We start from the raw sequence: 23,954 nt of genomic DNA, 5'->3' as shown, positions 1-23,954 counted from the left end.
TTAAAAAAGGAAAATAATAAAATTTGCTCTTATACTATTTGAAATTGATAAATTTAATACAACGACAAATTCAGTGCAATCCCACATATAGGGTTTGAGAAATTGATCAATTTTATTCTTAATTAAATAGTATTACCTCATCGTTGTGTAATATTATTTTTTTCACTCTTAACCCCGAATGGAGCTCCAGCTTGAGGGTTTTTTCAAACAATAAGTAGAAGTTATGGGTTGAAATTAGACCCTTTTAATTTACCCATTTTACGTTGAAACTTGGTTAATAACAAGAATAAATACGAGACTACTTGCTAATGAAGGATAGAGTTGAGTAATTCCATATAATATGTGAAGTAAATTTAAATCTTTGCCCTTAAGGGATCATTTGGTTAAGAAGCAAGTTATACTAGAATTATAATATGGGAATTATAATAGGTGAGTTAAATAAAATATGATTAGTTAATAGATATATGTTTTTAAATAGAAATTTGGTTCAATAGATTAACATAAGATATACAGAATATAATATAAAATATGGGTTCAATTTCACAATAGATAAAATAGAATAACTATTAAGTATTATAAATTTTAATGTTGACTTTCTTAGAAGGACTATGCAAAAAGAGTTATGGAGAAGGATATTTATGTCATTTGATTATTTATTCTGGGATAGCTAATTCCAAGATTATTTACTCACATTGAATGTGGTATAAAAATAATTTCAAAAAAATTTGATATAATTCATCTTGAAATTGTTTATACCAAAAACTGAAATTCGAGCAAACACGAGATTAAATAAAATAATGAAAAAATGACATTACATAGCTGCTGTAAAAATAATAACAAAAAATATATATATAATATGTATATTTTTTGTATATATTTACATTCTACATCTTATATACAAAATTATACAAATTTTATACACTTTTTATAAATAGTTTCTGGCGCGGGCTAAAAGTGATAATATCCCTTAAATAATCCCACATTCTAACGTGAAAATAGCACGGGCTAGTCAGTTTTCGGACTAGTAATTGAAAACTAACCAGTGTTTGCAAAGTCATTAAAAAATAGCCACTATTTTGCTGCAACACGGAAAATTCCAGCATAATATACTGGAGATTGGAGCACCTGTGTATGAATTTCCAATATATTATGCTGGACCAATATATTATACCAAAACTCCAGTATATTATGCTGGAAGTCGAGTATATTATACTGCAACTCCAATATATTATGCTGGAATATTTTCCGGATTTTGAATAGTATTTTCGTTCAGATTTATCTTTACATGAAAAGTGGCTAAAATTCGATTACTTTTGAAAGTGCGAGTATTTTTCAATTACCACTTATAAATCTGGCTATTTTTGAATTTCTTCCCATTCTAACCCGGAATATTTTCCTTTATTTCATGAACCAAACGACCTCTAAATAAATGCTATCACATGATAGATATAACATGTGGTCAGAAGGCAAAGTCAAATGTATATAACTGAAGTAAATGCATGTCAAAAACCGCATTGATTCTTCTTTACTTAAATGCAAGATTTTAACAAAACAAATTGGATTTTTCCATTGATACAAACCTCTTTAACTTGTTCTATTGAAGAATCTAAAAACTTTATGTAAGAGGGGTGTTTTACTCTGGTATATTCTTAGCTCATCTCTCTTGTCTTTCTCTGCTTCTCTCTCTCTCTTAGCTCATTTCTCACGTTTTGATGTTCTTTCTTCTTGTTTTTGTTTCCCTCTAATAGACACTTTTGTTCAATTATTCAGCAGGAAGAAGCATTTTCAAGAAAAAAAAAAATCATCATCCAATTGTTAGAGGTACTCTATATTTTTAACCAGTTCTCAATTTTTGATTTTTTATTTTTTTAATTTTGGTCCTTGCATGTGTTGTTTTTTATGTGCTGTTATCAGTCTTTTCCTTGTTTTGATATCTTTGGGTTCAGTTTGTGTAAGAAGATTTCCTGCTGGATTGATATGCCTATCACTGCTCCGTAGATGCCAAAATTTTCATTTTTTCCCGGGCTTAAGTAGCTGAATTTCATGAATTTTTCAGGTTTCAATCTTTACCAACAATCATGCTTTTGAGGGGTGTGTGTGTGGGTGGGTGGGTGGGTTCTTTTAATCTTATTTATGAAAATTTAAGCACCTCTATTTGTTTGAAAAGTTCCAAAAATGAAGTTTGCAATTTTTTTCCCCAGTTTTTGCTGCAACTCTGTTTGTTTGAGTTGTTTTTGCAGAAAAAGTTAGGAGAAATTTTATTGGAAAATGTCCAAACTAAGTTCTTGAGGTGTTGAAAGATTTGAAAAACTGAGTTTGAGAATCGAATGTGTTTATGCTATATGGATGGAGAGGAACCAAAGAATTTTTGAAAAGCAATTACGCGAGAAATTGCTTATATCTGTCATGTAAGAGAGGCAACAAGAGTTAAGGCCTTGATACAAAGTTTCATATTCTAGAGTCCAGTTTACATACTGGCTTGTATAAGTCAGAGTTATTGATAGTTAGTATTTAGATAGCTAGCTGTGTTTTTTTGCTTAGCTATGGCTTTGTACAGTTTTCAAAGGTGATTAATACGGAAGTTAGTTGCCATAAAAAGAGAATCTTCGTCGAAAGGTAGCTTCTTTCTCAAAAAAAAGTTCAAACAAATCCAACACCGATGTACTTGGGATTGAGGCGTACTAGTTGTTGTTGCAATTCAAACAAACATATTTTTGAAAAACTCAAAAGCTGAGGACTAACATCAATTTGAAAGCGATTAGAAAATTAGTTCTACTATTTCATTATGTAACTAACATCAATTTGAAAGCGAGTAGCTGGTGCCTGTTACATTATTACTTTGTCATTGTTCTTTTTGTTGTCATACATAGAAAAATTGTTACAGTTTGATGGTTGTACGTGCAGAAATAAGGCGGTCTTAAGTTGATAATGAATCACATGGAGGACAAGCAATTGAAGTTTAATCAACCTCTTCTCTCAGTTAGACGAATATCTCCGGCTATGATTTCCCAAAGATATGAGAAAAAGACAACTGACATTTCTTTTCGCGCTATGACACATCTTCCTCATTACAAATCAGAACTGAAGTCGGGCCTAGTGGGGAATCCGGGAACTGTACCTTTCCTCTGGGAAGATAGCCCCGGAAGACCTAAGGATGAGCGCGGACCACAAACTCGTCTCACCAAAAATCCTCCTACTACCCCAAAGCTTCCCCCCGGGTGGAAGTTAAGAGATAACCAGGATTTCGATAAAGCTCTTGAAAGTACAACGAATCAAACAGCAAAAATTGAAAATTCTATGCCGGATTGCACTTCTCTGGATGAAAATGTGAAGAAAATCGAGAGTTTTGACAGATCAAAAGAAATGACGGGGGATAAGGAAAATATTGAATCAGAGGATGGTGATGAAACATACTTGGATGCCCGAGATACACTTTCGAGAACTGAATCATCTTTCTTAAACTGTAGCATAAGTGGCTTAAGTGGATATGATGAGCCAAATGCAAAACCATCTGGAACTTCTTTATCACATTCACGGGCTAAGGATTTGATGATGGGTCGGTTTCTGCCAGCAGCTAAGGCCATGGCTTCAGACAAGACTTCAGAAACACCTTACTACGTTCGTAAGAAGCAACCACCTGTTCGGGATCAATCAAGACAGATAAAGAAGGTATTAAATGGGGATAGACGACCTCAATTGCGCTACGGACCTAGTTTTACACTTTATCATTCCCAAGCTCATGATAATGAAGAAGAAGAAAGTGATGATGACTGTTATGATAATGGAAATTTAGCTAATAAAGTTTGTGGATTGTTGCCTCATTTTTGCTTGAAAAGTTCGTTTCGTCTTCTCAATCCTGTACCTGGAATGAGTGTTAGAACTCGAGTACCTGTGTCTCCTGTCTGTAGAACCCAAACTGGATCCTCGTCTACTGCTTCTTGTAGCGGAACAGAGAATGAGGTCAATTCAACTTATGCTAATGATACTGATGAGAATAAAGCAATCCTTGGAAGTACTACAGAAGCAAATAATCGCGAGGTCGAGTTCTTGGGCTTGCAGAAAAATACCTGCCAAAGTTTTCAAGAATTATTGTCTGATCAGAACAATAGCAGGGAAGTAGATCTGTCAACTCCTGATGTAGAGAAAACTCTGTACATAGATATTGTGCATAAAATGGAATCTGTAGCTAAGATATCATGTTCTCCGGATAGAAAACCATCCAACTTACAACACAAGGACGTTGAGATACTTGAAAGGATAATAAAACAAAAACCATTTGTAGATTCTTCACTTGATTCGTCTGAGAAGTCTTCATTAAAGTCATATCTTCAAAGGAGAGTTGACTTCAATCCACCACATTCAGCGGAAAATTTGAGCAATGGAAGGGGGACGAAAGCATTGACAGCTACCGGTCAAGCTCAAGACTGTTGCCAAGATGCAATGACCTTAACAAAGCCTGAGATTGACGTTACAGAAAAAACCAGAAAGCCGATTTTAAGAAGAGAGAAGGTGGAAAATTCATGCAAAGTGCACCCGGAGTTTCTTGTTCCACCACCTTTACCAAAATCTCCATCAGATTCATGGCTTTGCCGCACTTTGCCTTCATTATCCACGAAGAATGCACCTTCACGGTCCTATCACAGGACAGGAATAAATACTAATAACCAGTCTTCTAAGCCACTATCTAGTGATCCCAAGTGGGAAACAATTGTTAAAATGACAAAGAAGCAACAGCCCTTGTGAAATTCTGAGGTAAATTCTCTATGTCTTCCGGCGTATAAAGGGCAGCCTAGTGCACTAAGCTCCCGCTGTGCGCAGGGTTCGGGGAAGGGCCCGATTACAAGAGTCTATCTATGCAGCCTTATCATGCATTTCTGCAAGAGTCTGTTTCTACGGCTCAAACCCATGACCTCCTCGTCACATGGCAGCAATTTTATCAGTTACGCCAAGGCTCCTCTTCTATTTCTTCCAATGTATAAGTTTATGTATTCTTTTCTTTGTCTGATATATTACCTAAGCGCAATCTCTATTTCTTAATTTCTCTGCTTGGAATTTCACCAGTCTATCAGGAACTCAGAGCCTTGATACATATACAAGAAGCTCAGTAGAAGATGTTAATGCTTTTCTGTGGTCCTCTGATTGTTTCCCATGCTTTCTTGTGCAAATCAAATAGTACAATGGGTGTGAAGGTGAACAATAATGTATAGTTTGCTCTATAGATTTTACACTTCATTTCTTAAGGTATAAAGGGCTTGTAACTGCCAACTCATATCCTGTAATTACATGATGAAATAAAAGTTCTGTTGTACAGGTAATCTTGAGATTCAAGTTCAACTTAATCCCTTGCATGGGTTGAGAGATTTTGTATAGAAATCATAACCTATAATAGAAGTTTCTTGTTTATGTGATGGAGCGACGACGAAGTAGTCTACCTCACAATTGCATGCAACAACAACAAAACCATTGCAATCTCATAAGTGGGGTCTGGGGAGAGTAGTGCGTAACCTCACAATTGATAACTGAAGGAAATTCACTTGTCTCCGAATGAGAGGTAAATGTATTGATATTGGACAAAAACCTGTCATTTAAGTGGGAAGGGGTAGATAGGCAGGCTATTATCAACTGAGTTTCGAACCATGTGCCAACTGGCTCTAGAGTATATCTCGGTTACGAAAAAAATATGTACTGATCTTCACATTTATTTTGGAGTTTGGATGTTGTAATATATTTGTTTGCTTTAACCCTGAAGAGCTAGTTGTAATCTTGTGATTCTTGAAATGAGATGTAAGCAAATGGTTTCTGTCTTCCCTTGTCAAGTACCATTAGCCTTTGACTCTTATAATCAGTTACTCCTAACTTCAAGCAGAGGCAGACTAAGGATTTGAAGGTCGCGAGTGTACTTTTTAACTTGATCAAAATCTACTTTGTATATATGATGTTCACTTCTAATATATTGCTATTTTTTAATGACATATACATGTATACATACAATTTTCGCCGAACTTTACGGATACCGGTGACCCCTCCTCTAGCTTAGGTCGGCCTCTGACTTCAGGGGATTTCTTTATGCAAGAAGAAAAGGAAGAGAAAGCATAGGTCAAATCTGCTCTATTGGTTTTAATGTATTTTAGCATTTAAAATGTGTTCATTTGATATAGAGACGAGTAATGCAAAAATTAATAACGCAAGGACAACACTAAATTTCAGAATTCAGAGTGTTTGCTCGGCATCACTAAAACAAGGACAACACAACAAACTCTTTCACCAGAATTCAAACTAGCAAACTTTGTTGTGCTGAAAAGTGAGGTTTCCCAACTGTCTGATTATCAGTTTAAAAGCAATAATTTAAGGTGAGATCAGTAAATTAATGTACGGTATATTGATATGTACACAAGAAATGTCCTATTCTACAGAAAACACCAGTCATTATTTTCACATTGTTGAGACATACTATAAATTCACCTCATCCCAAATTAACTACTCACTGCATTAAAAAAAATGATTTGATAAAACCAAAAATTGAACCATCCTAAGGTTTGATAACACGACCCTTGTATTGCCCTCGACGAATAACAAAGTCATCAGGAGGTTGAAACTCTTCCAACCAAGTCACCTCTGAGAATATCTTCCCATCCACCTTGAGCTCACCTTAACGATGCAAAGCATTTAAAGTGAGATTTGTAATACAGTTGCATGTTCATATTCATATAAAAGTTGGCACCAGAGTTATTACCAGGTAGATCCCCTCGAGGAGACCTTCGGAAATAAGTGCAATGACGTCCATCATCGGAAGAGTAAGGTGGAGAAAGGATATCAAAAATAGCACAAGGGGTTGTAGCTTTGAAACAATGAATATTGCCTCCATTCGTTGGATACAGAGTAGTTGTCCCGCATGGAGCAGTCATCTCACAATCTTTAAAAAGCTTAGCTGGTCTTGTACCTGAAAACCATTTAAAACAGGTACCGAACATAGTAAATGCCAGCACAACCTAAGATCAAGGTTTTGCATGACAATTGACCCCAATCAAAACAGTTCCAGAGAAGCAACTCCTTCCAGCCAAATGACACAATGGCCAGCTCTCTCCAGTAATACATTATAGTTCCAAGACTCTAGACTTGAGTACTGAGTCTTAAGGAAATTCAAAGTCTTCGTTTTTCCTTTCTGTGAGACAGATATTAAAAGTCACCATTTGTCCAAGAACAGTGCAACCATACAGTTCACCTTTGTGCAGAAGTATTGAGATACAAAATTCTGCAAGATATGCGAAGTAAACCCTTGGCCTTGCTAGTCTACTGAACTTAACAGTGATCATTTGTGCAATGAAATGCAAATTCCGCATAGGATGTGAATTAAACCTCGAATACGATTTACTATAAAAAGGACCAATAACTCTTATTAAAGAACCATTACTATACTAGTCTTTTTACAAGGACCTTTTGTTATTGAATTCATGATATAGAGCATCACCAGGCCAAAACGAAACCAGCAAAAACAAAATGTTTTTTAAGTATCTTAATCACACTGAAACACAATCTATTGCCAATTGGAGTAGTAAGAAAAGAAAGGTCAGTCAAAGAACACCAAGTCCAAGCGAAATAGAGAAAAGAATGCCTGCCAACTAATCAAATTCCAGAGAATAAATCAAGCACTGATGTAACTTCAAATTAACTGAACATCAGAACATCACATAAGACAACTCCACGTACTGCAATGAAATGATATTTCAAAAAAGAGCATATTATCTCCACTAAGAAAGTCCAAAAAATCTTTCGTGCAAAACATCCACTTCAAATAAGTACATACCTTCGGGTGGAACTGAAGGCCCCGGACTGTCGATCCAATCATAGGCTTTCACATGTAAGGAACCATATATAAGCTTACTTAAAACGGTCATCCCCGGGTGGTTATGTAGAGGAATGATTGAAGAAGGTGGCATGCAGAATATTCCCATCTGTAAGAACATTCAACAGGTTAGCGGATCTCACTTATGCAGTTTCCATATCACTCCTTATAGCACAACATCATCAATCTAATGGTATAAATAAAAAAAATCTAACAGTACGGCAACACTTACAGTGAAGCTCTCACATTCATGTATGTGCAGGTATTTGATTGGCAAGATCGATCGTATACCCCCATTATGCTCGCGCATGGTACCTTTCCAACTCCTGACAAGTTGTGCCTCCTGCTCAAGACCTACATCAGAAGGCTTTATTTTGTCTGAAACAAAATGAACAGCCGACGTACCAATTACATGAGAATTTCAAGAATAAAGCAATATAAATCTTAGGGTATCAGGCAAAGGATTCAACAAATATCTGACACTGCACCTCATAGTCTCAACGGATAGTAGTCATACACATGAGAATATAGAAACTAAGGAACTAAGTCTCCAAAAAATTTACTTAAAACTGTGAATTTTGCAATTCTATGCAATATCTGACAAAAGAATGATATACATTAAAATGCTTCAGGAATGAACGGATTCTTCATGAAACCTGCATCAAACCAAATTGACTTGGCTCAGGTTGCAGATTGGAGAAGGAGAACATTTACTTCCCAAATTTAGCATCCTTACAGAAAAGGAAAAGTTTTATAGAGCATCATGGACCTTAATCCCTTCATTTCTTAACACTGCTCCCCAATCCCAACTTCCTTATTTTCTCTATATAACTTAACTAATAGAGCCAGAAAAACGCTTTGTTCCTTCAATCGCCCTCCAACTAGCATAGCAGCTTCATATGGAGAGCTGAGATTTCACTTTTTTCCATAGACTTCTCATCCTCATTCAGTCCAAAAAGATGCTTCTGCTCTCTTCACCCCTGTAACGAACAAGTAAGGTAAATCCTTAATACATGTCGTTAGATTAAATAGTACCAACCTCAAACCTTTTCATCTCTACTTCTCAGAGCACCACTAACACCCACCCAACACCTTCACAGAAAAGAAAAAAGAGCTCCTATACAACCTCCCAGGAGTTGCATGACATCAATGACAGCTTACAAAATTAGTAACTTCATGATAATAAGAGATGGAATACATTTATAGACTAATTTAAGTTTTAAAATTGCTACTTTTCCTTCTTCCACACAAAGGAGAAATAAAATAGGGCTACTGGACTTTTTGGTGTCGGCCGCAAGTATTTGGTTCTTCATGTGTGCTTCGGTTGATAAAAATGTATGTGTTGATTTTCCTATCTCACGTGTGCTATAACATCCATGAGTTCTTTGCAGTAAGAGACTGTTGACATCGAAGAGAGCTAAAGGGATGTTATCCACCTGACATTGTTGCTAAGCAGGATATCCAATAAACAATCTGATCAATACTTATCCATAAAACAAACTATATGATTCAATTGGAAGAGCTGGACATTCATCTTCGGAAGTTTCTTCAGATTATCCTAATCAACCAGATCTTTCATTAGCCTCATTGTACCAGTGTTAAATGAGTTGGAACAGAGTTTTAAAAAAAACTTGCTAAAACTAGATATCACACACATATCAGACTTGATAAACATACATGATTCCACATAGGTTTAATCTGATTGTGTATCATTTTAGCCAACTCCACCATTCTGATACAGGAACACACCAATCCTCTCCAACAACATTTTGGAGTCCCTATGATCATTCGATCATATCATGATGCATCCACCTCATTAGTTTCCTTAAGAATCTCAGCTCCATTTCCCACCCACCCGACATATACCTCGTGTAATTTTGGTGAACTAAATTCAATTTCTTTAATAACATTGTCGTACTCGAGTTACTTTTTGCCTTTCTTCCACATTGCACTAACAATAATTAGAAGTCCTCCCTGTACTCACAATTCACAAATCTTATAATTCCAACCATAGAACTATAAGTAGTTTGTTCTCTAACCAACTAAGAGCCCACAAATTGTAAGGTGACTTGGAGATGCACAAGAAATCCATATGAAATCCTACAGCAATTATGTATGCCTATTGTTACCCAAATACTTTCTTGCCTCTTATGAAAGAAAATCTGTCAGAAAATATTTGACAAGCAAGCGTCATACTAGTCATTCTGATAGCAACTAGCTAGTAGTTTCTCAGATAAAGCCTAGAGGATCATCAGGCTTTGTTTCAATGATCTTTAGTATAATCATTTTTAGCTTTAACCTTTCCGCTTTCATTGAACATCCTCCTCTCAGGCTCTCAATAGTCCAAACCTCATTGCGGATCCCACATACATACTTCCACATCTCTACATCATAAACCCAAATTTGATTTCTTTTTTCTTTTTAAATCTCAATCAGCAGCACCCAATTTCTTCTTTAGCTAGTGCTATAAAATCTAGAGACATTGGTGACATTTTCTTGAACAGAAAAGCGATTTGAAACAAATCTGCAGAGACTTGTAAGCATTTGTAGAAATGCAACCTTATCCCTAAATCTGATGCCATAATGTGTTCACTGGGAGAAATTTTCCGCTGTTCTAATTATCTAAACTATCATTCAAAAAGTTTTGCGACTTTAATTTTAGTGTATAACGAGAGTAACTTGGCTCTATAGTTATTTGTAAGCACCTCCATTCTAGAATAATCATAAACTTGGAGAATGGATTTTAAAAGGCCACCAGGGCTTTGGTCTAGTAGTTAGAGCATGGGATGTGTGGATTAGGCACATGTCATAGGTTCGAACCTTGCCACAAACAAAAGCCTTGTACTTGACTACTTGAGTAAAGAAGGGTAGACGAGCGAGTCAATTATCCACCGAGTTTCAAACCGTGCGCCATTGGAACTCGGGGATTTCTCGAATATGAAAGAAAAAAGAGAGTATAAATTTTAGAAGGACCTGCTCATAGTCATCATATTTCAGTGCCCAAATAGCCCTTTGTATCTTTCTTTTCTCTAAATCATCAACCAGCCCAGTCCACACAAAAATCCTTTAAACCCAATTAATTTCCCGTTTTAAGATACGAATCTCCAAAAAGTGGAGCCTCAAAGATGCCCATGCAAATTCGTATAAGAATCAGAATTTCATTTAATCTCCACAGTTTCCTAATCAAGTCGTAAAGAATCAGACTTCCATTTAAATCTCCGTGTTTAACTAATCAACAATAAGGAAGTTGGAATGACATTGAAATATCATGCGCTAAACTAAATGCAGACACTTAAGGTATAAAATTGAAAGGCGTAATTGACCATGAAATATACGTAGTACGATCACAGAAACTGGACGAGATTGAGAAAGATTTTGAAGGGGGTAGGAGATTTTTCATATACTTCTTGTATACGAGGTTTCTCCCCAGTCCCCACAACTTCAATAAAATTATTCTCTTATCCAATAAAAGGGGGTGGGAGAGCAAAAAACTTTCAAGAGGCAGGGAGCAAACATTATTTTCAACAGACAAGAACCTTCAAGCTCAGATAGTGCTAAAGTGAACACCATACCACTCTCTAGCTCAAAAGGCGCAGAGGCAGTCGGAAAGGTTTTTTAGGAAGAAGGCCCCTCACCCTCCTATGTTGTAAAAGGGAAGTGTAGATCTTAAATATGAAAATGATAATATCAAAGTTATTAGTCCCGGGATAAAGATATTTCCTTCACAATATTATGTGGCGGCAACAGAGAGCTTAAGCATGAAAATCGTTTTGAATACTCATTGGATTCAAGAGGTCATGTTAGTTTGCTCGAAAAGAAAAAAGATAGATAAACCCATTATTAATGAAAGAGGGCTAAACATATGCGGCTCATTTGCTCGGCAATGCTGCACTCATCTTCTGTTGGCATAATAGTACAACTAGCATAATATTTTCATTTTCTTTGAAGAGATGAATTTAATGTTCTCCAACAAATTTTGTTAGAGGGGACTAGTTTATACAAGCATACTTACACCCCGAGCGCAACAAGACAATAATTTTTTGTCCTTTGCCTAATACTATATTTCCCCATTTGCCAGGCTGCAGACAGCAGGAGCGGATTTAGGGGGGCGGAAGGGGATTCACACGAACCCCTTTCGCCGAAAAATTACACTGTATATAAAAAGCAAAATCTGTTTTTTACCTCTACATGTTATGTTTTGAATCCCCTTGACACAGCCTAAAAGCATAGGTTAGTGGTCAAGGGGGTTCAAAACCTTTGTAAGGTCATTGGTTCAATTTTCACTAGCTACAATCTTTTTTAACTTTTTTTCATTTTTGAACCCCCTTAGCGGAATTCTTACCTCCGCCACTGGCAGACAGTAGCTAAAACCCCATATTTTCTAATGTATTACTACCAACAAACACCGCATTTATCAATTTGAGGAAGACCGACAGAAAACTAGTGTCCATGCCCAACCTCAAAATGGCATAAGAATAATAATTTACATAGGTTTTCAAAGAGAAGCGTGCTACAGCTATTTAGTGCAAAAGTAAGAGATTCTACTCAAATATAGAAATGATACATAATTGTACTCCAAATCCTAAACAAAAGATAAGGACCTAAAAAATACAAAAAAAAAAAGGATCAATTTCTGTACTTTGATGCATTCTCCAGATGTCAATGCAATACATTTGGTCAGGGGAAAAAAAAAGTTATACTACAGAACCCCCAAACAGCCTTCACCAACATGTAGAAATAAATAGAGTAAACAAAAGATAACACAAATGAATCAATTAAACCACGTGGCAGATTGAAATCTATACATGTGGCCAACATTCAAGTAAAGTAAAAAAGAGACTAAAATTCAAAACACCTACCTAAGAGAGAACGAACTTTCTCAAGAGCATCTTCTGATATGGGTCCATCAGGAGAAAGTGATGCTATACAGGCATTATAAAGCTTTTGTACAGCTGGCATGTTTATCGAACCGACCACCTTTACCCTGACCGCCTATGCAACCGAACTTATCTTATAGCTAACAACTTGAAGCTAACCCAAAAAATCCTGTCTGAAGGGTCCTCTATTTCTCAGAAGACCCTTCAAGCAAACAATCAGGCACACAGGCTGGACTTAGAATGCAAACAAAGGAGATGATCATGTATCCATGTGGTGCTTAACAGATCCAGCTATCTATTATCATTGCCACCTACTAAACAGACAAAAAGACGACCGTTAAACTCCGCGTTGCAGAAAACCACATAAATTTCAACATTGTATTTTGAACTTGAGAAGAAACTACTAAATACCAAACTAAATTACCAAAAATAGAACTTGATGCCCTATTAATAGCAAAATATTTTTGACAAACCCAACATTCCATTTCCAATAAAAAACAAGTTCATGTAAAGCTGATATTCCATGCTAACTTCACTAGTTAAAAATCCATACTTGTAAGTGGATTAAAATTATGTAGCCTAACAATGTTAAAGTATTTGCAGTATCAATGTAGTTTATATGGTAAGAGGTTACTTACCTTATTTTTCTAGTTACCAATAATACTTACTATAGACGCTTAGCACTAATTAGCTTTTAAGTAACCTAACTTTTAAAACCGTCAAATGCCCCAAGGGGCCGTTTGGTTTGTGAACAGGTTACACTGTGATAATAATGTGGGGGTTATATAATACGGGGATTAAATTATGATGGATTATTTTGAAATATACTTTTATTAGCAAATTATCAAACAACTGAAAACTAGAAAGAAGAAAAAGAAATTGAAGTAGCTTGGAAATTGAGTACTATAGGAACTAGGAATAAATTCCCAAGCAAAAGTGATATGTCAATTGAAGAACTCAATGGAAGAAAAAAAATACTCATTCAGTTATTAATGAACCGGAAACGAAACGAGCATATTATTAAATAGCTGCAAAAAAAACGAAACACATAAATATAACCTTATCAGTTCACCTAAAGGATATTTACAGTTAAGTCTCCATAAAAAGTGGGATTTGTAATCCTGAAAAACAAGACAGATTACCTGCTACAACATGTAAAAGTGACCTGAATGACGATGTATATAACTTAAACTCTACATAAAATCAATTACGCCTCATTTTCAGAAGATTGATCTAAGACAGTTTTCACTATAGACATCTAACTTACCATAACCCTACTTATTTACCTTATGCTTAGAAAAATCTATTTATGCGGAGCTTATACGCCCACAAAATTTTTATATATATATATATATAATGAAATTGCAGTAATTGTTAGTGGAAACAGGGAATCAAAAGCGGAGAAAATCATACCTTTTGAAGATGAAATACAGAGAGATCGTGCGGAGGTAAGAGGAGAAAGGGAGAGAGGACGATTGCGTTTTCTCTGAGCCTTTTTGGGGTTTTGAAGATTTGGATTTTGTTGGAGTTATAGACTATGGCGCTTGCTCTGATTGACCACCTGGAATTATTGCCCTAAATTTTGCTTGTAAGTCACATGAATACCATTTTTGTCTTTTTATTTCTCTTTCTTTGTTAGTATAGGAGTACATTATTATCATCTTGGAAAATGTAATGGATTAGCATTTGCAATTACTATAGAATAGATTGATTTTGTGGGTGTATAATAGTGTAAATACCTTTTTAGGTTAGTAAGAGTTACTATATTGAGTAACTCTTAATATAATCTTATACATATCGCCAATAACATATTCAGTGTAATTTTACAAGTGGAGTATGTGGTGAAGATTGACTATGGTGTTTGACGGTGGTGATGATTGTGGTTAAAGATAATGATTGTGCGTCATAGATGGTAGTAACTAGTGGTGACAACAACGATAATGGTGAACAATAAAATTTAATGACAGTGGTAAAATGTTGCCTTTACATAAATTCGTGAAGGGATGGCATCTTAATAAGACTTTGTTATATGTCATAATCATTCAAATATATTAGAATTCATTAAATGATTTGTAAAAGAATAATATAAATACACTTAACAATTGAGATATGAATGTTACAATTCAAACACTAAAAAATAAATACATGTAATGGCTAAAATTGGAACAACTCAAACTTAAAGCTTTATTAAATGCAGACATATAAAGCCTTAGCCTACTAAGCTAACACGTGATGGAATTTAAATCTCAACCCACGAAAAGATCATTCGTGAAAATGCCCCTCAAAAAGTGAATGAACAAATAGCAGGGCTGTCGCGCCCCCTTTTTCACGCGAAATCGGGTTTATGACATTTGGGAGGACAACTCGTTCCCTTTTGGGGAATTGGGTTTGATTTGAAGAGTCGCCACCTAATGATTAAAGTGCATTAGGACACTAAGAAGGGTTTGATTTGAATAACCAGAGATTGGGTAATGGCTTGAAATTATCCCAAGGGGAAGGTGTTAGGCACCCCACAGGATCCGCTAGTGTGGTTCCCGGCCAAGCTATTGTTGTGAACTTAAGCGCAAATAACACATAGGCAAATAAAGACTTCAAGTAAGAGGGGATTTTCACATAATGGTTACAAACAAACAAAGTTAGAAAGAACCAAAAGAAAGCTGATTTTTCTTAAAGAAATAGTTTGAAATTGGAGAAGAAGCAAAGAAACAAAGAAACAAAGGGAGGGGGGGGGTGGGGGGTCCTAGGTTTATAAATAATATGGATCACCCCACACAACATCCGGTAATCACTCCTCAGTGAGGGGCTACATGTGATGTTATCGCGTGGTCATCATATCCATATCTACCCTTTCCCACCCCGTTAGGGTATTAAAGCGCGGAATGGTCTCGTTTACTTATTGCATGCTATTACCCGCCCCAATCCTATCAGTCCCGGAGGCATTTAGGACTACTAATCCTAAAGGGAAGGGATATTAGGCTTGTTTATAGTTTCAAAGGCAAAACTCTAAGGCGACATACAAAAACACGTATAGCAAGTTGGGGGAAGCACATAACAAGTAAAAGGCTCAGATATACCTCCTTTGACAGAGAAGCACATAATTTAGCATGTCTTGCACATACTGTTTAGGGTCTGATTAAAACTTAAAGGTTGAGGCAGACTGATTTGTTACATAGTTCAGATAAGAAGCCCGAATCAGGCCTCCCTACTGGTTGTAGCTAATAAAAATCTGATTCAGTTTATAAAATTTACCCTATGGTTTGCCTAAGTGTTGGACGAGGGTCCTATAGGCATGATATCTACTCAGTAACAATGAAGTAAACTGAATACATACTGATTTGAGAAAAGTTGTCAGTTATTAAAGAAAGGCAAGTTTTAGCGAGAGAAATACCGAAAGTCGAATTTTTGAAGTTTCCAATTCGATAGTGTGATTTTGATATCGGGGTCGGAATGAAATTTCGGAAATTGGAGTAGGTCCGTCGTTTTATTTAGGATGTGTTTGCAAAATTTTAGGTCATTCGGACAAGGTTTGATAGACTTTTTGATTGAAAGCGGAAATTGGAAGTTTTGGAATCCTTAGGCTTGAATCCGAGGGTGATTTGGTATTCCGGCATTGTTTTGAGTGTTCTGAGGGTTGGTACAAGTTTGAATAGTGGTATATCACTTGTTCGTATTTTGGGTTGAGGTCCCGGGAGCCTCGGGATGATTTCGGAAGGTTGATGGAAGGATTTGGGAGATTTTGAAGTAGCTTCAGCTGCTGAAGTCTGTCATAACCGCACCTGCGGTTTTGGGACCGCAGGTGGGTGATCACAGAAGCAATAGAGGAGCCGCTGATGTGTCCAGGCGCTTGGAGACTAGGATCCACAAGTGCGAGAGGTTGCGCAAATACGAGACCGCAGGTGCGGCAAAAGGAGCGCAGGTGCGGCCTAGTGCTTTAAGTGGAATTTCGCAGATGCGCACCTAGGACCGCAGGTGCGAGGAAATGACCGTAGGTGCGGAAACCCTAGGCTAGAAACTATATAAGGTTTCTGTCGCAATTTTAGCCTATTCTTTCACCATTTTTATCCGAGGATTTATCTTTTTGGGAGGTTTTTGAGAGAGGATTCAAGGGAGCTTCAAGGAGGTAAGTTTTTTGGAACCCGAAACTCGTTTATATGGTATTGTTCTACTGATTTGGAAAGAAATTTATGGAAAAATAAGGGTTAGAATTGGGGGTTTAGGGTTTGAAATTGGAGACTTAGAATTGGGGATTTGAGGGGTTTTTTGTGGTCCGATTTTTGTGTATTTTGGTATGTATGAACTCGTGAGAGTGTGAGGATTCTAGTTTTGTGAATTTTATCCGATTCCGAGACGTGGGTCCGAGGGACTTTTTGGGCGATTTTCTTAATTTCGCGTGTTAGCTTGGTATTAATTAGTTGACTTAGTTACTTGAAGTTATATTAACATTATGCAATTACATTGAATATATTTGGGCCATTTGGAGTCGGGTACTCGTGGCAAGAACGTGATATCTAGTTGATTGAGCTGGTTCGAGATAAGTGGCTTGCCTAATCTTGTGTGAGGGAACTCCCCTTAGGATTTGATATTGTTGATATATGAAATGCCTTGTACGTGAGGTGACGAGTGCGTACATGTGCTAATTGTTGAAAATCCTGTTTTCATTAAGTAACTATAATTGTGTTTTTCTTCCCTGTTTATACTACTCGCAATTTAAGCCTACTATAAGCTTAGGGAAACATGTCTAAGTGACTTAATTGTTTTACTTGTTTAAACTGCTTTATTTGAATTCTGTGTAGCATGCTAGGTTAGAAATACTTGTTTTACCTTGGTATTAAATTAGATTGAATTGAATATTCTTCGTGTTGCTGCTGTGCGTTTACTTTGGGACTACGGGCGATATCCCGGTAGATCCCCCTTGCCTGTTTATTTGGGACTACGAATTGATATTCCAGTAGATCTCCCTGCACATTTATATTGGAACTACGGGACTGCACCCGGTAGATTCCCCCAGTACTGGTATTTACATTTGGGACTACGGATTGGTATTGTGGTAGATCACCTGCGCACTACGAGTTGGACTACGGGACTGCACCTGGTAGATTCCCCCAGTACTGGGTATTTACATTTGGGACTACAGATTGGTATTCTCGTAGATCCCCTGCGCACTACGAGTTGGTCTATGGGACGATACCCGGGAGATCCACTTGATATCTATATTTGGGGACTACAGGACGGTATCCTGGTAGATCCACGGTTGTTACCTCTGTGTGGAGTTATGTTCTTTCCGTGATTTCCTCTGCATTCTATTTGTTGATATTTCTTATTATCCTGTGTTACTTCATACTGATTCATTTCTTTATATATATATGTATATGACCGGTAGGGCCCTGACCTTCCTCGTCACTACTCGACCAGGGTTAGGCTTGGCACTTACTGGGTACCGCTGTGGTGTACTCATGCCCTTTCCTGCACATGTTTTTCGTGTGCAGATCCAGGTTCTTCGACTCAGCCCTACCATCCTTGAGGCTAGGCGATCCATCAGAGACTTAGAGGTATATCTGTCGCGTCCGTAGACCGAGGAGTCCCTATCTATTCCCTCTTATAGTTATAGCCCTTCTGTACTTTTCTTTTGTCTAGACATTCTGGAGTTAGAACGCTTTGTAGTTATTCAACAGCTTGTGATTTCATGAGATTCTGGGTTTTGGGAGTGTTGCTATTGGTCGAGAGTGTTATTATAGTGTATGCCGAGCAGCATTTTAAACTTTCATTATGTTTATTTGCAGTTTTTACTAGTTTCATTTGTTGTTTTCCCTTTTTTCGCAAATTGTTAGGCTTACCTAGTCCTAGAGACTAGGTGCCGTCACGATAGTTCACAGAGGGTGAACCAAGGTCGTGACAAGTTGGTATCAGAGCTCTAGGTTCATAGGAGTCATGAATCACAAGCCGGTTTATTAGAGTCTCGCGGATCGGTACTGTATGCGGTGAAATCAGAGGGCCTAATTCCTTGCTATCGAGTCACTTCAGAAGAACACCTTGAGACCCCGAGGACGCGAAGATGTGACCGAGTTCCCTCCCTCAGAGCTCGTCGAGGCCCGACGTAAAGAGGACGTAGATCAAGGCTGGAGCAAAATGGGGAATTCCCAAGGCACACAGCTAAGTCTAACAAAGCCGGCCTACCCAGAGCCTGTATCACGGCGTCGCGTTTAGCCGTCCCATCTCCATGCTTTTACAATTAATGTATTTTGTACTATGGCAGGATTCCCCTCCTATATAAAGGGGATCCTCATCTCTTTGTAAGGGGCTACTGTTGCTCCAACTACTCCATACAAGATCAATAAACTCTCTCTCTCTCTCTCTCTCTCTCTCTCTCTCTCTCTCTCTCTTCTCTCTAACTTACTCGCTCGAGGCTATCTCTTTCATTTATTGCTTTCATACTTGTTCTTCATTTATTGCTTGATATTGCCATAAAGAGCCTCTTTTTAATTATATCCCAACTGTTAGCCCTTTTTCGGTTACCCTTATAGCTCGAGCTCAAGCCCAGGCATCGACCTCGAGGCCCCTTGCCGGTTAGTCCGAGGCCCGGATAGCAAGCCTATCGGTTTGATTACTATCCCGTTTTAGTTCGTATTTTGTCGTTAAGATTCACATACCTAGCATCCACTGCTCTAACAACTAGCATAAAAATAGATCACGTATTTTTAGAGTCACATTAACAAATTTAATTGTTATTACCATTTTCACGGTAAACAGTTTGGTGCCCACCGTAGGGCTAAAAATAATAGTGATTATTTTCTTGCTGGTTTCATTACACAACGCAAGTTATCTTTCACACTTTTTCTTGTCCAATATCTTCGATTTCAGGTCAAAATGTCTGGCTCGGTAAATAGAGTTGAGAACGACAACCTTGAAAACCACGGAGAAAACGGTGTGACTGTTTCAGTCGTTGGCGCGCCACTGCAGAACCCCGATAACGCACTTGGACCGATTCCAGCGGACGCGGATTCGCAAGACGCCCAGCAGGTCGACAAAACCTCACGCACGGACAGGAGCATACGACATGGAGACCAACAGGAAGCCCAAAATACCCCAGCTCGGGAGGAACAGGAAGTTAGTCTTCATGTTATTTTAAAAATGTTGCAGGCACAACAGTTTGCTATCACTCAGTTGCAAAGCCACCCGATGACTCCCAGCACAGCAGCACCGGAAACAACTCCCCCAACCGAACAAGTACCTGAGAGATCGAGCAATAACGGATCGTTAGCTGACCCTGCCATCATAAAAATGCTTGAGGATCTCACCAAAAGGATCGAATCGGGCGAGAAAATGATAGCAGCCAACGACAAGAAGGTCGAGACCTACAACTCCAGGGTCGACCAGATCCCAGGTGCACCCCCGGTCCTCAAGGGTGTGGATTCGAAGAAGTTCATACAAAGGCCGTTCCCTAAAGAAGTGGCCCCGAAACCCATTCCAATGAAGTTCAGAATGCCGGAACTCCCTAAGTACAACGGGACCACAAACCCTAATGAACATGTTACTGCCTACACCTGCACGGTAAAAGGCAACGATATATAGAATGACGAGATCGAGTCCGTATTGTTGAAACAATTCGGGGAAACACTCTCGAAGGGGGCCATGATGTGGCATTATAACCTAGCTCCCAACCCCATAGACTCACGTACCTTGCTGGCATATTCCTTCATAAAGGCACACTCCGGTGCCATCGAAGTAGCGACAAGAAATTCCGATGCATCCGAGATTAAGCAAAGGGAGAACGAAAAGCTGCGAGAATTCGTATCTCATTTTCAGACGAAACGAACAGAACTACCCCCGGTCTCCGACGACTGGACGGTGCAGGCCTTCACTCAAGGCCTAAATGAAAGAAGCTCGGTGGCTTCAGGATAGTTAAAACAGAACTCGATCGAGTATCCAGCTAAGACCTGGTCGGACGCCCACAACCGGTACTAGTCGCAAATCAGGGTCGAGGATGACCAGCTAGGAGTCCCCTCGGGCTCAGTATACCCAAGCATGCTCCTGGCAAAGAAATAGAAACCAAACAAAGAAAGATATCGGCCGTATGCCGAAGATAGGAAGAATGCCCCGAGAAGCAACCTACCTCGCAACGATCGGAGAATGGATCGAGGACAATATCCTCGAGGACTCGTCAACGGAGCCAAATTTGACGGAGACACGAGGCCAGCGGGGGTGCCTCGCCCATTAGAATACAACTTCAACATCGTTGTATCGGACATCATGTTCACCGTCAGCAAAACCAAGGACACCAAATGGCCCAGGCCTATTCAGTTGGATCCTTCCTAGAGGAATCACATATTGGTATGTGAACTACATAATACGCACTGCCACAGGACCAAGATTGCCACCAGCTTTGAAAGAAAATAGCCAATCTACACAATCACCGCCGAGAACTTTTGAGCGATGGGGCTCAAGTTCAGTTCTGAGTAAGAAAGGCGGCCAAGAAGAACAAAGCAAAAGGGCCGCGACATATTACCATGATAGTGGAGGAGGAGCGACACTCTCCAGGAACTTGTGAAGAGGAAGATAAAAGTGTCCATCAACAGAGAAAAATGGACCCGTGGATACGTACCCGAAGATGCCCTCGCATTCGGCGAGGAAGGCTCTGAAACCTCGCCCCAACCTCATAACAACGCACTGGTAACCTTCTTCCTCATTCGATTCATTTAAAATAAAACATGTGCTCATGAATCAGATGGCTCGACCAACATTAACGGGTCGAGGGTGGTAGAGCAGCTCGGACTGCCGGACTAAATCACGCCCGCCTCTCAAATCTTTGGCGGATTCAACACGGCGATCGAAACGACGAGAGAAGAGACCATTCTCTCAGTCAGCATGTCTGGCGCAGACCGAACCAAGTTCCATATCGTCAAAGTAGACGCAAGATATAAATGCCTTATTCAGATGGCCGGAGACGCACCACATAAAGGCGGTACCGTCCCTTCTTTGCCAAATGATGAAATCCCCAGCAAAGGACGGAATTAAAACCATCAACGGGAAGCAGCAAGCGGCAAGGGAAGTGTTCGCGTTACGTAACGTAGCGCTGACACCAATATCTCCACTCTCGCAAGAGTCAAAGGGTAATCAAACCATGTCTTCGGCTAATCCCGATTAATTGCAGCGGAGGGTCGTACAGAGTCCTCGCTCCAAAATAGTAGGGACACATCGGGCCTCGGAACACCGCCTGTGCACCCTACGATAAGGTAAGAGCACCTCCCTCCTTCGTTATTTTACACTAACCCATATGCAGGCACCCGGTCAGGGCGTCCGGAAGTGTTAACTCAACCCGAAAATCCCAAGGCCTTAATGGCACCCGTTACACTCTTTTCCTTCGGCCGAGCTTTCATCCCGAAGAGGGATTTGCCGGCAAGGTTCTTAACGGGATGACGCGCTGCCTAAGAAGGATCCGACAAGCTTGCAGGGCTTCTTTTGCAATCGACCCCAAACACTAGAGGGCACCCCCTTTGAGAGGCCATCTGCTCGGAAGAGCCGGGGAACGACAGACTAAGTTCCAATAGGAAACAGTGTACTGGGCCAAACAATCAAAGAATACCCTTCGCCAAAGTGTCTCGTACTTTAAAGAATGTTCAGCATTTTCACAGCAAGGATTCCCCCGCCGAGAACGCTCTGAAATACTCGGAGACTAGCGTCAATAACTCGGCACCCACATGACCTCAGGGTCGGAATCTCCAAAATATAAGCCTTCAATGAGGCAACTCCGAGCTCACGAGTGACGGCCCCCGAGCCTAAGAAAACTCGATGACTCGGAGACTGTCACCAATTGCCATTCGTTAACAAACCCGAGGCCGTAAGACCCCAAGCGGGCAGACTCGGTCTCAAGAGAAAACTCACATCGAGTATCAACAACTACACCTGTAAGACCTCAACAGGCATGGAAATACTGTAAGACCTCAACAGGCATGAAAAAAATGTAAGACCTCAAAAGGCATGAAATTTTGCTAGACCTTACTACAGGCATAAACTCAATCCCGAAGTTTAGGCTTATATGTCGCATATGTGAGACTCTCGAAAGGGAATACCCTCGACGTAGACGCCTAAACTACCATACTCGGGATCAAAAGTGGCTCCGGCCAAACACAAATGACTATGGTCAATACGGCTGCACCAGCCAAACTAACGCGACTCGGGGACGCCCGACCGTCACTATAAAATCACAGGCCTTTACTTCGAATCAACTTCGAAAAGACCTGGTTAAAATAGGCTACCCTCGAACAGGCAAACGAGCTTCGACCATGTTAGCTCCAAATCACAAGGCTTCGAGCTACTCAGCCCACGAGCTAAACCTTTCGAGGTGCTCGAACATCGCCGCTAACGACTTGAAATCGAGGTTCTTCCCGAAACGACGATGGGCCAGGAAAAAATATTTTAAAAAAGTCCTTAAAGAGAGGAAAACAAATCCTACACATGCCTAAGGGAAAAAGCGTAAGAGCCATTGTTGCCAGCTAAACGAGCCTCGGGGCCACACACTAAAAGGTTGCAACGACCAAAATCGTAAGAGCCACTGTCGCCAGCTTAAAATTTGAAAACTTGAGGGTCAATTGAGCTCGAATCATAATTCGACTCGGAGACTGAACCCAAGATAGTCGAGCAAAAATGTAAGGGCTCCAACGCCAGCTTACACTAAAGGCCGCATCGACCGAGCGCGTAAGAGCCCCCGGGAATGCCTAATGAGCCCCTGAGCCATATAACAAATCCAAGGGTTTCCGCCAACTCTAAAACCAGTCCACCTGGTCAGAAGCAAAGCAGAAAGGGGTACGAAAGAAACAAAACCTCGAGTTCTTTGTTATTTACAAAATGTGAAAAGGTACATTCCCCATCTACAAACTCGAAGGTATCGCATGTAAAGTGGCAAAGTATACGCCCCACCCCCGAGGGCTACAACCTATCAGCCTCATCTTCACTCTAGTCAACATCAGGCAGAAGTGATCGAGCATCACGCTCGTCTCCCCTCGCTCGAGCCAGCTCTTCCGAAAGCACAAAACCCTTGGCGCCGATCTCTTCAAGTACCCTTCTTCGGGACCTACAGCGAACATATTCCTCAATCCCCTCTTCACGATCGAGGGCCCTCTTCAACTCGGCTTGGGCATCAGTAGCATCCTTCAAATGAATCGCCATCTCCTGATCAGCCTTAGTCCGGCTCAATGCTGCTTCAGCCCGAGCATTAATGATCTCAGCCCTGACCTTCA

The 23,954-nt window shown here is 39.5% G+C and overlaps 2 protein-coding genes across 7 annotated transcripts; one reads left to right on the top strand and one right to left on the bottom strand.

Annotated features, from left to right (window-relative positions):
- Positions 1-1,482: 1,482 nt before the first annotated feature.
- LOC109240918 lies at positions 1,483-5,321 on the top strand. 4 transcript variants are annotated; one of them, XM_019407606.1, is made up of 3 exons: positions 1,483-1,641; positions 1,774-1,821; positions 2,905-5,321. In XM_019407606.1, exon 3 carries the CDS (start codon positions 2,929-2,931, stop codon positions 4,741-4,743), a length of 1,815 nt encoding a protein of 604 aa, XP_019263151.1. In that variant the 5' UTR covers positions 1,483-1,641; positions 1,774-1,821; positions 2,905-2,928; the 3' UTR covers positions 4,744-5,321. The 4 variants fall into 4 exon arrangements, with proteins under 4 accessions (XP_019263151.1, XP_019263150.1, XP_019263149.1 ...); XM_019407605.1 differs by having other exon boundaries at positions 1,771-1,821; XM_019407604.1 differs by lacking the exon at positions 1,483-1,641 and adding an exon at positions 1,947-2,056 and having other exon boundaries at positions 1,669-1,821.
- Positions 5,322-6,326: 1,005 nt separating this feature from the next.
- On the bottom strand, positions 6,327-14,335 carry LOC109240917 (plant cysteine oxidase 4-like). 3 transcript variants are annotated; one of them, XM_019407602.1, is made up of 6 exons: positions 14,134-14,335; positions 12,703-13,034; positions 8,076-8,197; positions 7,805-7,952; positions 6,734-6,940; positions 6,327-6,648 (listed from the first exon to the last, which is right to left on the bottom strand). In XM_019407602.1, the coding sequence occupies exons 2-6, from the start codon at positions 12,800-12,802 to the stop codon at positions 6,530-6,532; spliced, it is 696 nt and encodes a 231-aa protein (XP_019263147.1). In that variant the 5' UTR covers positions 12,803-13,034; positions 14,134-14,335; the 3' UTR covers positions 6,327-6,529. The 3 variants fall into 3 exon arrangements, with proteins under 3 accessions (XP_019263147.1, XP_019263145.1, XP_019263146.1); XM_019407600.1 differs by having other exon boundaries at positions 8,076-8,221; positions 14,134-14,334; XM_019407601.1 differs by having other exon boundaries at positions 8,076-8,221; positions 12,703-13,031; positions 14,134-14,334.
- Between the last annotated feature and the right edge of the window lie 9,619 nt (positions 14,336-23,954).

Source organism: Nicotiana attenuata, unplaced genomic scaffold (genome assembly GCF_001879085.1).
Source record: "Nicotiana attenuata strain UT unplaced genomic scaffold, NIATTr2, whole genome shotgun sequence".
NCBI lineage: Eukaryota > Viridiplantae > Streptophyta > Magnoliopsida > Solanales > Solanaceae > Nicotiana > Nicotiana attenuata.
This window is presented reverse-complemented; position numbering and strand designations above follow the sequence as displayed.

What these genes read in the sequence shown, in the direction of transcription:
- LOC109240918 (XM_019407606.1), top strand. Translation starts at nt 2,929, where the DNA reads ATGAATCACATGGAGGACAAGCAATTGAAGTTTAATCAACCTCTTCTC.
- LOC109240917 (XM_019407600.1), bottom strand. Translation starts at nt 12,802, where the DNA reads ATGCCAGCTGTACAAAAGCTTTATAATGCCTGTATAGCATCACTTTCT. An exon ending in GCCTTCAGTTCCACCCGAAG is followed by an intron (nt 6,941 to 7,804) that starts GTATGTACTTAT and finishes AATGGTTTTCAG; the next exon opens with GTACAAGACCAGCTAAGCTT. An exon ending in TCCTCGAGGGGATCTACCTG is followed by an intron (nt 6,649 to 6,733) that starts GTAATAACTCTG and finishes TGCATCGTTAAG; the next exon opens with GTGAGCTCAAGGTGGATGGG.